At 53.2% G+C, this 14,913-nt stretch overlaps 1 protein-coding gene and 1 pseudogene across 2 annotated transcripts; one reads left to right on the top strand and one right to left on the bottom strand.

The window, feature by feature from the left end:
* The first annotated feature begins 4,316 nt into the window (after positions 1-4,316).
* On the top strand, positions 4,317-11,068 carry LOC136963106 (desmin-like). Of its 2 annotated transcripts, none has more exons than XM_067257131.1 (9): positions 4,317-4,938; positions 6,564-6,624; positions 6,745-6,840; positions 8,117-8,278; positions 8,589-8,714; positions 8,882-9,102; positions 9,261-9,325; positions 9,939-10,024; positions 10,249-10,500. In XM_067257131.1, exons 1-9 carry the CDS (start codon positions 4,376-4,378, stop codon positions 10,255-10,257), a joined length of 1,389 nt encoding a protein of 462 aa, XP_067113232.1. In that variant the 5' UTR covers positions 4,317-4,375; the 3' UTR covers positions 10,258-10,500. The 2 variants fall into 2 exon arrangements, with proteins under 2 accessions (XP_067113232.1, XP_067113224.1); XM_067257123.1 differs by lacking the exon at positions 10,249-10,500 and adding an exon at positions 10,512-11,068 and having other exon boundaries at positions 4,318-4,938.
* A 703-nt stretch (positions 11,069-11,771) lies between these two features.
* The window catches only part of LOC136959739 (transmembrane protein 198-B-like), a 6,445-nt pseudogene continuing 3,303 nt past the window's right edge, over positions 11,772-14,913 (bottom strand).

The following is a 14,913-nucleotide window of genomic DNA, read 5'->3' as shown; positions in this document are numbered from 1 at the left end:
AGATGTATTTAATTGGTTTAGACTCCAAACGTTGGCTAATATTCCTCTGATGTCCCCTAAGGATTTAGGGGGGGGGGGGGGGGGGTGCCGAGACTTGAGGGGAAATGTTTTAGGGGACGAGGCACACTTGTCCTCCAGGATGTTCAGAGATCCCAGTCATCCACGCTCACTTAGATGTTCATGTTTAGCTTCACATGTTGTTTCCTACACCCCTCACTGTAGCCTCTCTTCATTCTCAGGCCAACGGCTACACTTCATATAGCTTCATATATATCTGGTTCATACAGTGTAGCTGGTCTATTAGAGGTCTACAAAACCTATGGAGTTTGGTGTTGTCCCCTGCTCAAAGGGACCAGAGCACTTCACCTGGAGGGAGCTGGTGGTGTAGCTGGGTGTCTGCTACCTGGAGAGATGCAGAGAGATGCAGCAGTTCTAACACTGTACTGCCACCTAGTGGTCAACCCTGCTATGGCCCTGACCAGATCTCCAATCCCTGGTCCAAGCCTGGAACTGTCGTACAGAACTCAGGCGGAAGCTTCTAGATGTTCTTGGTGAAATCACTGGTGCTATTCGTGTCGTGTTATGTACCCATTCTGAACAGAGAGAAATGGACAGATCACATGCCCAATGTGAGAAGAACGTCTCATAAAGTTTTTTATATTACAGTGACACACAGACATGCAGAAACATTATCTCTGCTTCCCTTCCCTGTCACACCAGCATGCTTGGTGCTGGCATGGATAGGTGTGTGTGGGTGGTCGTGTGTGTGTGTGTGTTTCGGTTGCCAGGAAACAGGTTGCTGGGCCACGACGGTGTGCTTTAGATACATTTACCGCACACACGGTCTCACGCACACACACACACAGTATCAAATTGCATGGCATGTCAAACCACATCCACCTCTGTGACTATCTCTGTCTCTCTGACTCTCTGACTCTCTGACTCTCTGTCTCTCTGAACCTAGTGTAAGGATCATTTCCCAACTTGCCTGTTTCCCAACTGCCCCACATTACTCAGCATCTCAAAAAAGATAAAATTTTAAATTGTATGACTTCTCACTGTATAAATAGACTGCTGGATCATTCTGAGAGCGTGTGTGGGTGCAGAGAGAGAGAGTGAGACAGCGAGAGAGGGGTGGGGAGGGGGTGGGGTGGGGAGGGGCGGCGGGAGGTATCACTGAATGTTTAGATAGCATACTCTGCCATGTGGACACTAGCATGGCCCCAGGTCTAATTTAGGCTCTAGTTAAATATTTGGAGCACAGGTCAGCTTGTGTGCATGTGTGTGTCCGTGGTTGCCAGGCAACGTTTGCCCCCCTATCCCTTCCTATTTCTATAAGCGGTGCGTGTCAGAGTGAACTCTCTTTGTGATCGCAACCCCTCTGCCCTTAACCCCTCTGCCCTTCACCCCCCTGCCCCTGCCCCAGCCTCAGCCTTGGCTCTTGCCCCTCCACCACTTCCAGTCCTGCCATTCCCACAGCTCAAATCTCCACGCCATCTCCATGGGATATATTAACCAGGGGAACTCCAGTCAAACAGCCGCATCTATCATCGCTCTGCCTCCTCTCTCTGCCTCTGCCTCCTCTCTCTGTCTCTGCCTCCTCTCTCTGCTTCTGCTTCCTCTCTTTGTGTTTGCCTCCTCTCTCTGCTTCTGCCTCCTCTCTCTGCCTCTGCCTCCTCTCTCTGTCTCTGCCTCCTATCTCTGTTTCTGCCTCCTCTCTTTGTCTCTGCCTCTGCCTCCTCTCTCTGCCTCTGCCTCCTCTCTCTGTCTCTGCCTCCTCTCTTTGTCTCTGCCTCTGCCTCCTCTCTCTGTCTCTGCCTCCTCTCTCTGCCTCTGCCTCCTCTCTCTGTCTCTGCCTCCTATCTCTGTTTCTGCCTCCTCTCTTTGTCTCTGCCTCCTCTCTCTGCCTCTGCCTCCTCTCTCTGTCTCTGCCTCCTCTCTTTGTCTCTGCCTCTGCCTCCTCTCTCTGTCTCTGCCTCCTCTCTCTGCCTCCACCAGGAGACTGTCACCCTGAACGGTAACACTCACACAGTACAGGGAACCCCCTGAGCTGGGAAAGTCCAGGTTGATACCCCATATCGTCACACTGAAGTCATAAGAGCTAACATACTATGTTAAATGCCATGTGTGCTTGTGTGTGAGTGTGTCTGTCTGTGTGTGTGTGTGTGTGTTTAAGTGTGTGTGTGTTTTGCAAGCTTGTGCAAGAGTCAACAAACACAGTAGGGGGTTGATTTAACTACTGTCTGTGTGTGTGTGTGTGTCCGTGCATGTTTAAGTATCAGCTCAGCTGGTCATCACACCTCCCCTGGCCTTAGGAACCAATTTTTATTTCAGGGCCAGGCTTAGTTAGCAAAATGAAGCGTGTGGAAATCATGGTTTCTATTTTTAGCTTTTACCGTGCAGTTGTCGTGTATAGTGTCGGTTTACACAGCAGTGTCAGAGGAGTGAAAGGGGGAGGAAAGGGGGAGGAAGGGGGGGATGAGAAAGGGAGAGGAAGAAGGGAGCCTCCCCTGAGGCTCTGGTTCCCATGAGCCTCAGGGGAACCAGGATGGGGGTTTCGATGTGAAGGCTAAGAATAGCGGTGACACCAGCAGCTGAGCGCTAACACGTACACACACACACGTTTTGGCGTTTACAAAGTGTAATGTGAGGATGGGTTACACACAGGAATAATCCAGTGATCACGGTTTTGTGGTCGTCTTAGATTGCCAGGTCTGGGTCCTGGAAGCACCTTATCCCGGGCAGTCTTGTGGTGGCTGTGTAGTGTTAGGGGTAGCTGGGTTAGAGATAGCTGTGTTAGGGGTACCTGTGTTAGGGATAACTGTGTTAGGTATTGCTGTTACGAATAGCTGTGTTAGGGATAGCTGTTTTTGGATAGCTGTATTAGGGATAGCTAGGGACTGTTGTGTTTGGTGGTGGGTGCAGTGAGCCAGAAGTTCAATGGTGCGGCAAGATGTCATCGCAAGACCATGTGTTGTCATTAGTCATAGACAAACATGTAATTGCTTTAGACTGCAGATACACATTGTTCAGATGGTCGGAATATGAGAGATGGCCCCTGGGATAGAGCTACGGCTAATTCTGTAAAAGATACATGTATTTTTCTCTTCTCTTCTCCTTCTCTATTACTCCTCCTCTCCCCCGCTCCTTTTCTCCTCTCCTCCTCTCCTCCTCTCCTCTCCCCCTCTCCTTGTCTCCTCCTCTCCTTCTCTCCCTGCCTCCTCTCCTGCTCTCCTCTCCCCCTCTCCTCCTCTCCTCCTCTCCTTCTCTCCCTGCCTCTTCTCCTGCTCTCCTCTCCCCCTCTCCTCCTCTCCTTCTCTCCCTGCCTCCTCTCCTGCTCTCCTCTCCCCCTCTCCTCCTCTCCTCCTCTCCTTCTCTCCCTGCCTCCTCTCCTGCTCTCCTCTCCCCCTCTCCTCCTCTCCTCCTCTCCTTCTCTCCCTGCCTCCTCTCCTGCTCTCCTCTCCCCCTCTCCTCCTCTCCTCCTCTTCTCACTCCAGGGGGTCAGGTCCACTAGTTGGCCTCACCATGACTCACCAGTCTGGGTATCTTTCCCTCCAACACTGGGTATGTCGGTTGTCTGGCTGGCAAGACCACTGACAATCCCACTCCACTTTGACTCAGCTAACTATCTCTGCCTCTGCCCTGTGTCACCCTCACACTTTCAGCTACACACACACGCATACACACACACTCAAACACACACATACACGCGCACGCACACAGACACAGACATACACACACTCAAGCACACACACACGTGCGTGAGTGAGAGCCTGCCATCAGTATAAGGACAAGGTTCCAAACAGAGTACGTGACCTTCGTCGTATCAGGCCTGCTGTGTTCCTGTTACGTAATGGAGGTCACATGACCAAACACTTACGTAACACCCCTGACATTCAGCCTTGGAGGTGTGTCCTCAGGTTCACGGTGAACCCACTTCCTGTAACCTCCAGAACCGCTTGGCAGGTTTGCTAGGTGCCGTCCATGACCTGTGTGTGTGAGTTTTAGGGTACAGAGTGACTGTCTTCTTCCTGTTTCCCGGTTTCCCGCCCCCTCACTGCCATTTCTCTGTCCTCTCCGTCTTGCCAAGCACCACCGTACCCCACCCACCCAGCCAGCCAGCCCACTACTGGAAACCAGACCCCGTGACAGCTGAATCAAGGGACTGGAAGGGGAGAGAGAGAGAGAGTCAGGTGAGAGAGTTGCGACCGAGGGAGGGGACAGCCGGGAAGAGGGCAGAGGGGGAGGGCTAGGAGGAGTGGGTGGGGCGCAGCTACAAATAGGAGGGCCACTGGACGACAGCCCCTCATTTCAGTCCCCTCGTCGCTCCAGCCAGACCACCTTCCACTCCAAGACCCATCCACGGACCTCCACCATGAGTAAGAGCTACTCCGCGTCCTCCTCGGCCCAGACCGCCTCCTCCTACCGCCGCACCTTTGGCTCCGGCGTGGGCGCCTCTCCCATGACCTCCTCCATGTTCTCCGGCGGCCGCGGCTCCGCCTCCTCCAACATGTCCTCCAGGACCTACGAGCTCAGCAAGGGGGGCCACGGCTCGGGCTTCTCCGGCGTGCGCTCCTCCTACGCCCCGGCCGTGCGGCGCTCCTACGCCGGCATGGGCGAGAAGCTGGACTTCAACCTGGCCGACGCCATGAACCAGGACTTCCTGAACACGAGGACCAACGAGAAGGCGGAGCTGCAGCACCTGAACGACCGCTTCGCCAGCTACATCGAGAAGGTGCGCTTCCTGGAGCAGCAGAACGCCACGCTGGTGGTGGAGATCGAGAGGCTGCGCGGCCGCGAGCCCACGCGAGTGGCCGAGATGTACGAGGAGGAGATGAGGGAGCTGCGGAGGCAGGTGGAGACCATGTCCAATCAGAGGGCCCGCATGGAGGTGGAGCGAGACAACGTGGCCGACGACCTGAATAAGCTGAAACTCAGGTGAGCGCGAGCGGGGAGGGCGTTGTCGGAGCGCTTTTGAGGAATGAGAACACCTGTCCTCGCATGTCAGATCTGTTATTTGGGAGAAAGGGTGACGGAAGGTAGCGGTTTTAGAAAACCAAAACAGATCTACGGATCTAGTTTCCTTAGGTGGCAGCACAACAAAGTTATTAGTAATTCACCATCTTGTACGTGTCCATACTGAAGGACCGACTCAAGCAGCTGGTGTCTGAATGCCATTAGAAAATGGCTGCCGTTTCAGACTAGCAGCATTAGGCCCCACAACTCCTTTCAGATTCCTAGAGGACAGACAGACCGGCTGGGAAGGACTGTTGAGATTTAAGACACCAGAAGAATGCTTAGTCACATAGCAGAGCAACCGAGGCCAAACCGAACTGGGAGGGAGGACGAGAGGAAAGAAGGGGAGGATGAGAGGAAATGGGTGACAGCAGTAAACCTGAGGGGTTAATGGATACTAGAGGAATACTGACAGACAGGCAGACAGACAGACAGACAGACAGACAGACAGGCAGGCAGGCAGGCAGGCAGGCAGGCAGACATTCAGACTGGCTGACAGACTGACAGACAAGCAGACAGACAGGCAGATAGACAGAGAGACAGACAGACAGATAAGCAGGCAGACAGACAGGTGGACAGACAGACAGTAATCTCCTCCAGTTTTCAAGGTTCTGCCAGGTCTTGGAATAAGTCCATAGACGTCTATTCTCAGCAGCCAGATTGACCCACGGCACGAAGTGTCACTATATATATAACATACATAACCCACTCGTGTGCCAGGAGTCAGTTTGTGTGCATACGTCTGTATGTAGGGCGGGCCTGCATGTCATGCTGGTGATACAATCAAAGCAGGCTTGTAGATAGAGATAGCTATTTAGAGCTCCCAGATGCTAGTGCGACTCTCCTCGTGCTTCTTCATGTTGGATAATCTCTTCACTCTAACAGCTGAGGAGGTGTGTGCATGAGAGCACCAGAAGGTGCGGAGGGGGAGAGAGAGAGACATAGAGAGAGAGAGAGAACAGGGAGAGAGAGAGACAGAGAGAGATAGAGAGAGGTAGGGAGAGAGAGAGAGATAGAGAGAGAGAGACAGACAGACAGACAGACAGAGAGAGACAGAGACAGAGAGAGAGAGAGAGAGAGAGAGAGAGAGAGAGAGAGAGAGAGAGAGAGAGAGAGAGAGAGAGAGAGAAGAGAGAGAGAGAGAGAGAGAGAGAGAGAGAGAGAGAGAGAATACAGAATATCTTGAGGGACAGAGTGAGGTTGTATTTCTTTTCTGGAGATAGTGTTTGAAACGAAGTGATAATCACCCATCACACTTCCTGGCTTTTCCTATTAATACTAGAGGCTAATCTAATAGGCTTGGCTTGGTTGGCTGTCTGTCTGTCTGTCTGTCTTTCTGTCTGACAAGCTGGCTGGATGGATGGCTGGCTGTCTTAGAGGATGGTTGGCAGGAGACACACAGGAAGATGGCGAGATTGACATTACAATAAAAATCCCTCTAACCCTTCTTCTAAAACTCTCCGTCTCCTCCCCTCTCCCACGCGCTCTCTTTCTATTCACCTCTCTCTTTATCTCGCTCCGTCACCCCTTCCTCTCACGATGTCCAGACTGCAGGAGGAGATCCACCAGAAGGAAGAGGCTGAGAACAATCTGTCTGCCTTCAGAGCAGTGAGTCAGACTTCCTTTCCTCTCTCTCACACACACACACACACACACACGCACACACACACACACGCCCACACACCCCCTCCAGGTGAAGGACTCAGGGTGCTCTCTATCCCTTCACAGGATGTGGACAATGCCACTCTGGCCAGGCTGGACCTGGAGAGACGCATCGAGAGCCTCCAGGAGGAGATTTCCTTCCTCAAGAAGATCCACGAGGAGGTGAGTCTGGCTGGCATGACGTGTAGGCATGCAGCCTGCCAGCGGGGCAACGCAGTGTCACATAACTCCTTTGTGTAAATGTACACCTTCAGACTTGCACTGGGAGTATTGCATGTGTGACAGCCATTCACCACTGCCTCAGGAAACCTTAGGGTTAGAATGATGGTCACACACACACACACACACACACACACACCCTAACACACGTAGAGGTAGGCCTTTCATGTGTGGGTTGTGGTGCCCCATGACCGGTGAGCTATGTGTCGTGTCTTGCTGAGAGGATGACGAGGGTATGGCAGCTGCTGGGACAGAAAGGGCTCGGTGGAACGTTCTTTACAGTAACAGATGGACTACTATAAATAAACCCTGGGATGCAATCAGGAACTGGACGATCCAGCCACACCCCAGACAGAACCCTCACATATCCCAGAGAGAATACATTCACCCCAGACAGAACCCTCACATATCCCAGACAGAACACACTCACCCCAGACAGAACCCTCACATGCCCCAGACAGAACACACTCACCCCAGACAGAACACACTCACCCCAGACAGAACACCCTCACCCCAGACAGAACCCTCACATAGCCCAGACAGAACACACTCACCCCAGACAGACCCCTCACATACCCCAGACAGACCCCTCACATACCCCAGACAGAACACACTCACCCCAGACAGAACCCTCACATGCCCCAGACAGAACACACTCACCCCAGACAGAACACCCTCACATGCCCCAGACAGAACACACTCACCCCAGACAGAACACACTCACCCCAGACAGACCCCTCACATACCCCAGACAGACCCCTCACATACCCCAGACAGAACACACTCACCCTAGACAGAACACACTCACCCCAAACAGAACCCTCACATGCCCCAGACAGAACACACTCACTCCAGACAGAACACCCTCACATGCCCCAGACAGAACACACTCACCCCAGACAGAACACACTCACCCCAGGCAGAACACACTCACATACCCCAGACAGAACACACTCACCCCAGACAGAACACACTCACCCCAGACAGAACACACTCACTCCAGACAGAACCCAATTACACCCTTAACAAGATTTTTCTACAAAGCCAGTCAGAAGCCTTGTCCCCAAAGGTATCTGACCAGTGTTTGAGTTGATGTCCCATCAGTGTGTGTATTGATCAGTATTGATCTCTGACGTGTGCGAGGGTATTGATCAGTATTGATCTCTGACGTGTGCGAGGGTATTGATCAGTACGGGTATGTGTTGTTGCTGTTCTGCAGGAGATCCACGAGCTGCAGTCCCAGATGCAGGAGACCCAGGTCCAGGTCCAGATGGATATGTCCAAGCCCGACCTGACTGCGGCCCTCAGGGACATCCGCACGCAGTACGAAGGCATCGCCGCCAAGAACATTGCAGAGGCTGAGGAATGGTACAAGTCTAAGGTTCGTTGAGGGGCTTTCGCACATATTTGACACCTCCCAACACAAGGTCACGAGGGTAAAGTAGAGTTATTATGGGTAATGAAGTAGGGGTGGTGGAAGAAACTGTAGTCACAGGCTCACGGATATGCTAGGACCAGTAACAGGGATAACAGGAAGAGGTGACAAGCAGTTCCTTCACGCGCCTCCTACATCTCCTCTTTCCCTTTGACTCCTCTCTCCTTCTGTTCTTACTCTGTCTTGTTCTCGTCCTCCTCCTCCCTTCCCCCTCCTCCCTTTCCCCTCCTCCCTTCCTCCTCCTCCCCCTCTGCAGGTGTCAGACCTGAGCCAGGCAGTGAACAAGAACAACGATGCCCTGAGACAGTCTAAGCAGGAGAGCATGGAGTTCAGACACCAGATCCAGTCCTACACCTGCGAGATCGACTCCCTCAAGGGAACCGTGAGTCCTATCTATCTTTCTGTCTGTCTGTCTGTCTGTCTGTCTGTCTGTCTGTCTGTCTGTGTGTCTGTCTGTCTGTCTGTCTGTCTGCATGTGTGTATATCCATCTACCCATCCATTCACCCCCCCCCCCCCCCCCCCTGTGTGTCTCCTCTGACCGCGTGCAGAACGAGTCCCTGCTGAGACAGATGCGTGAGATGGAGGACCGCATGGGCAGCGAGAACGGAGGCTTCCAGGACACCATCACCCGCCTGGAGGGAGAGATCGCCAAGATGAAGGACGAGATGGCCCGCCACCTGAGGGAGTACCAGGACCTGCTCAACGTCAAGATGGCACTGGACATCGAGATCGCCACCTACAGGAAGCTGCTGGAAGGGGAGGAGAGCAGGTCAGAAACCAGGATCTTTCTGTGTGTGTGTGTGTGTCGTTGCTACACAGAGCAGTAATCTAGTTGCTGTGCTGGTGTATGAATGGTTCTGGCACCTCTGTGTGCAGCAGGGTTGAAGAGGGTGTCCTGTGATTGAGGACGTTTGTTTTGTCTCCCAGGATCACTACCACCACCACCAAGACTGCCCCGTCAGGCTACGCCTCCATCAGAGGAGACTACAGAGGTAGGTGTACCTACATATACAGGGCCCAGACACACACACATAGGCTCACATATATACACACATACTGTATAGTCACACAGATACACACACACAGACACACACGCACAGACATACACACACAAACATACATACATAAACACAGACTCACATACATACACATACAGACCACACACTCAAACACACACACACACAGACTCACATAAATACACACACACATACACGCACACACACACACCTCTCTACAATCCTCCTCTGAGGTGTTTTGTCATTTTCTAAGAAGAATTGATCGCAGGAGGAACATTAACTGTATGTACACCTTCAGCCACCGGGGGGCGCATTGCCAGACAAGATCCTGACAGCATGACATATTGACACCTCTCCAACATCAATACTGCTGCGGTTTTCTCTTGGGTCAATTAAAGGAGATCATTAGCGTGTACATTAACTTGGTGGGCGAAGATGAATGGTCTGTGGGGGCTTGTGGGTAATTACGAAGGCACGAACAACTAGATTACAGAGTTTGCGGTGGAGGCGAACCCAAGACGCTCGAGCACCACAGAGGGGAAACCTTTGAGAACAGCCTCTCTGACACAATGTGCTCCTGTTTCCATAGAGACCAGCCCAGAGCAACAGCGCTCCGGTGAGTCGTTCTCCAAGAAGACAGTCCTGATCAAGACCATCGAGACCCGAGATGGAGAGGTGAGACACACGCACACACATGCGCGCGCACACACACACACACACTACGCTGCAACACACCACTAGAACTTGAATGAAGACGAAGACCACATCACACACAAACGGTGCGCTTCCAGTGTAACGAGGACGCTGAGAGGCGCTTAACAGACGCCCTCCTTCTGCCCCCCCCCCCCCCCCCCCCCCCCCCCCCCCCCACCCCCCCCCCCCCCCCCCCGCTGCTCCAGATGAGCTAGCCGCTGGGTGAAGGGGCGGAAGGGACAGTTCAGAGTGTAAACCTGTCCCCTCCGGCGCCTCCAGCACACCCTCCCGCCCACCCACAACCCTGACCCCCGGGAACCTGGATAGAGAGAACAGTACACCCGTTGAAGCACAGCTCCCCCCAGACCTGTCCTGAAGAGTCTGCCTGCCTGTCTGTCTGTCTGTCTGACTGCCTCCTCTCTCTGTCTCCCCTGTCCTGTCTCCCTCTTCCTCTCCATCCTCACCTTAGGTGGTGAGTGAATCCACACAGCACCAGCAGGACATCATGTAAACAGGAAGAGGACACAGACAACCGCGCGACAACGTTTTCGAAACACGGGACGATTCTAGCAACTCAACAGCAGGGCTTGTTTGCAAATGTCCTCTCTGGAGAATGAGTGAATGAACAAGAGTGTGACGGTCTGAAACAACTGGGTAGAATGTTTGTAACATGTTTCTAACATGTTTTATAGCATGGTTACAACTCACTATGTACTGCTGATATCAGAAGGGATGACCTTTCAATACATGTGCAGGAATGAAGGATGAAGGTGGAGAGAGAGAGCGAGCGCCTGTAATGATGAGAGGAGGAGAAGGGGGGACCCTAGAAGGGGGCTCAGTAAAGTCATTAGTTGGAGCTCTGGAGTGTAAAAGTTTCAGTTTGTGTGAATGTATGAGTGTGTGTGTGTTTGTATGAGTGTATGTGTTTGTGTTTGTGTGTGTTTGTGTTTATGTGTGTGTGTACACGTCTTTGGTGTGGGTCTCTCTGAACACCAACATTCTTAAATAAAGATACATGATAAAAAAAAAGCCTTGAAAATGTTTTTTTTCTTCACTAAAGCCTGTCTCAAGCATTCCTTATTTACAGGAATTCATCACATTAGACAGATACAAAGCAAACAAAAGGTTTGGGTTTGGTAATGCATGTAGGTCAACACACAGGCAGGTAGACAGACATGCGATAGGAAGAGAAGGAGGGAGAGGAGGAGGAGGGAGAGGAGAAGGAGGGAGAGGAGGAGGAGGACAATGATAAAAGGACGATGATCTAAACACCTGGACCCAAAACCCTCAACAAACCACTTCTATCTACAGAGAGAGACAGATGAGATGGTCTAATATGGTATCTCTCTTTTCGCCTCCCCTCCCCCCCGCCCCTCCCCATTCCTCTTCTCTTTCTGCCCTCTGACTCCCTCCCTCCTCCCTGGGGGCTGGGGTAGAAGCAGACATTAGACATCTGCTACCCTCGTCCTTGCATCTGTCTGTCTGAAACTAGGCGAGGGGCGTCAGGTGGCTGAGTGGTGAGGGAAGCGGGCTAGTAATCTGAAGGTTGCCAGTTCGATTCCGGCCGTGCCAAATGACGTTGTGTCCTTGGGCAAGGCACTTCACCCTACTTGCCTCGGGGGGAATGTCCCTGTACTTACTGTAAGTCGCTCTGGATAAGAGCGTCTGCTAAATGACTAAATGTAAAATGTAGTAACACTACCCAGGACGCTGTGTGAGGCAGAAACAGACAGCGACACAGTGATGTTTAGAATCACAATGTTTATCATAACAAGGTCCATACAAAGACATGCTCAGTAATAATAACAATACCAATATTAATAATAATAATAGCCTTTGTTTTTCAATCCAGTTCTCCCTGACATGAACATGGAATCCAACATTGGACGAAAGTGCAATCAATCATCTATCAACCAATCAAATCAAAGAAACCGAACATTAAAAAATGTTTTTTTTTTCATACAATATTTAAGTAATCAACCAATCAGTTAAAAAAGCATCATACTGTACACAGGAACATGACAACGCTAGGAGAAGAGAAACTGTACAGAGATCCAGGAAGAGATGTCAACCAATAGAGAGGCCGGGATGGCAGTCACATGACGGGGGGGACCCAGCCCACAGCTGGCTAGCCCCTCACAGCTTTCACAACAGCACAGGACAGGAAGCAGAGAAGAAGAGAAGGAAGTCGAGGAAGAGGAGTCAGCATCAAAACTGCATGACCTCAGACGATACAGTTGAATTGAGTCAGTCAATCAGTCAGTAGAACTATTCGGCATTCCTTCCACAGACATACACAAAAGGGTCACCAGGGGTCCACTGCACCAGAAGATGCAACAAATCACAACGGTTCCTCTCAGTTCTGCCATGGGAACATATCCCTGGCCGCCCCACCCCTCTACAGGCGAACAGCGTCACAGCATGGTACGAAACAAACACACACAAACACATGTTGAAGATGGTCACGTCGGATGAGGTTGGCGTTTGATTCTCAGGTCCTCCGGGGCAGCAGAGGGCGCCGCGGCCAGCTGGCTCTCCGGTCAGACATTGGCACTACACTTGCCACTGGTGAGGCCGTCAAAACATTGTTTTTGCTTGGCAAGCCCGTTTTAGTAAACATCCAGGTCAGGTCGACGTGGAGGTGCAGTTCCCCTTCAGACCAGCGGGGGGTCAGACGCGTGCGGCCGGCCCGCTGGCGGTCGTCAGGGGCACCTGGGAGCCACAGTCGTAGTCCAGCTGGGCCATGCGGGAGCGGCTGATCATGCGGCCCTGAGGGTACGCCCGCCTGTCCCCCTGTCTGTCCCGGAAACTACGGATGTAGCTCTGAGGACGGGGAGGGAGAGAGGGGAGGGGAGAGGGAGAGAGAGAGAGAGAGAGAGAGAGAGAGAGAGAGAGAGAGAGAGAGAGGGAGAGACAGAGAGAGAGAGAGAGAGAGAGAGAGAGAGAGAGAGAGAGAGAGAGAGAGAGAGAGAGAGGGAGAGCGTCATGGGAGATATAAATAATTAACATTGTGGATTCACATAGAAAAAAAGATTTGTTTGAAGACAGGCAGACCTAACACAGACATCACAGACAGATAGGGAATCGATAATTGTACAGGGAGATAGCTTGATACAGCATCTAGATAAACAAATAGACAGACAGGCAGGCAGACGTACCGGGGAAAGCACGTCGCCATCAAAGCGCCGTATGGGGTTGGTCTTCCTGTGGTGGGTCGGCTCGGCAGGGGGCAGGCTTAGGGGGGTGTGAGGATGTGAGGGTGGGGCTGAGGGTGAGGATGGGTGTGGGGATGGGAGTGAGGGTGGGAGTGAGGGTGGGAGTGAGAGTGGGAGTGAGAGTGAGAGTGGGAGTGGGGGTGGGGTTGAGAGTGGGGCGCAGGAGGGTGGTGGTACTGCTGCGCCTGCTTCTGTTTGGGCTTCTGGCCTGGCTTCTGCTTCCTCTTCTTCTTTTTGCCCTCCTTCTGCATCCTCTCCTCCTTTTGGTGGATCCTCATGAGCTGCATCCTGCGCTGTTGCCTGCTCAGAAATCACTGGAGGAGAGAGGAGAGGAGGAGAGGAGGAGGGAGGGGAGGAGGAGAGGAGGAGAGAAAGGAGGAGAGGAAAGAGGAGAGGAGGAGGGAGGGGAGGAGAGGAGGAGGAGAGGAGGAGGGGAGAGAGGAGAGAGGAGAAGAGGAGAGGAGGAAGAGAGGAGGAGAGGGGAGGTGGAGGGGAGGAGAGAGGAGAGGAGGAGGGGGAGAGAGGAGAGGAGGAGAGAAGGAGTGGAGGATAGGAGGAAAGGAGAGGAGAGAGGACAGGAGGAGGGGAGGAGAGGAGAAAGGATAGAGGGAGGAGAGGAGAGAGGAAAGAGAGGAGAATGAACGGGGAAGGGAGGGAACAAGAGGGGGAGTGTGTAAGAGGGAGGTTGAGAGAGAGAGAGATTAGCATGTAACAGACGTGTACACAGCCATTCACATCCTTCTGTTCATGTAGTACCCACTAACTCTCCCTCCCTCCCTCCCTCCCTCCCTCCCTCCCTCCCTCCCTCCCTCCCTCCCTCCCTCCCTCCCTCCCTCCCTCTTCCCTCTCTCTCTCCCTTCCCTCTCTCCCTCTTCCCTCTCTCCCTCCTCCCTCTCTTCTTCTACTCCTGGGGCTCAGATCAGAACACTCTGTACTTCCTGTTTAAAAAACAACAACACCCTCCCCTGCACCATGTGACACGCTCCCTCCCCCGTCCCTCTCCCCCTCTCTCTGTACATCCATACATGCATTCATCAGCAGGGCTATTCCTGGCCCCTCTCCCGCTCCCTCTTTCTCACTATCTTTCTCTTTCCTTCGCTCTCCTTCTCGCCCGCGTCTCCCTCGCTCCTCTCTCTCACCGCGCCTCCTCGCCCACTCTCTCTCGCCCGCGTCTCCCTCGCCCCCTCTCCCTCTCTCCTCGCCCGCGTCTCCCTCGCCCCCTCTCTTCTCGCCCGCGTCTCCTCGCCCCCTCTCTCTCGCCCGCGCCTCCCTCGCCCCCTCTCTCTCGCCCGCGCCTCCCTCGCCCCCTCTCTCTCGCCCGCGCCTCCCTCGCCCCCTCTCTCTCGCCCGCGCCTCCCTCGCCCCCTCTCTCTCGCCCGCGCCTCCCTCGCCCCTCTCTCTTCCGGTCTTTGTGCGTGGCTGGCGCATGGACAAAACTAATGAAGCGCCATCTGTCAGGCAACCTTCATAATGATGTCCGGGCCCCCGTGGCCACGTTCATCCTCTTCCCAGCCATTTTGCCACAGCCCCCCTCCCTCTGCCACCCCCCCCCCCCCCGCTCCCCTTCCTCCTCCATCCCCAGTTCGCCATATCCAAATCTTTTTACACAGCCCCAGAAAGCCCTAGGCCGTTACCATGACGACCACCCTAGTCATC

The sequence above is a fragment of the Osmerus mordax genome, chromosome 2 (assembly GCF_038355195.1).
Source record: "Osmerus mordax isolate fOsmMor3 chromosome 2, fOsmMor3.pri, whole genome shotgun sequence".
Classification (NCBI taxonomy): Eukaryota; Metazoa; Chordata; class Actinopteri; order Osmeriformes; family Osmeridae; genus Osmerus; species Osmerus mordax.
This window is presented reverse-complemented; position numbering and strand designations above follow the sequence as displayed.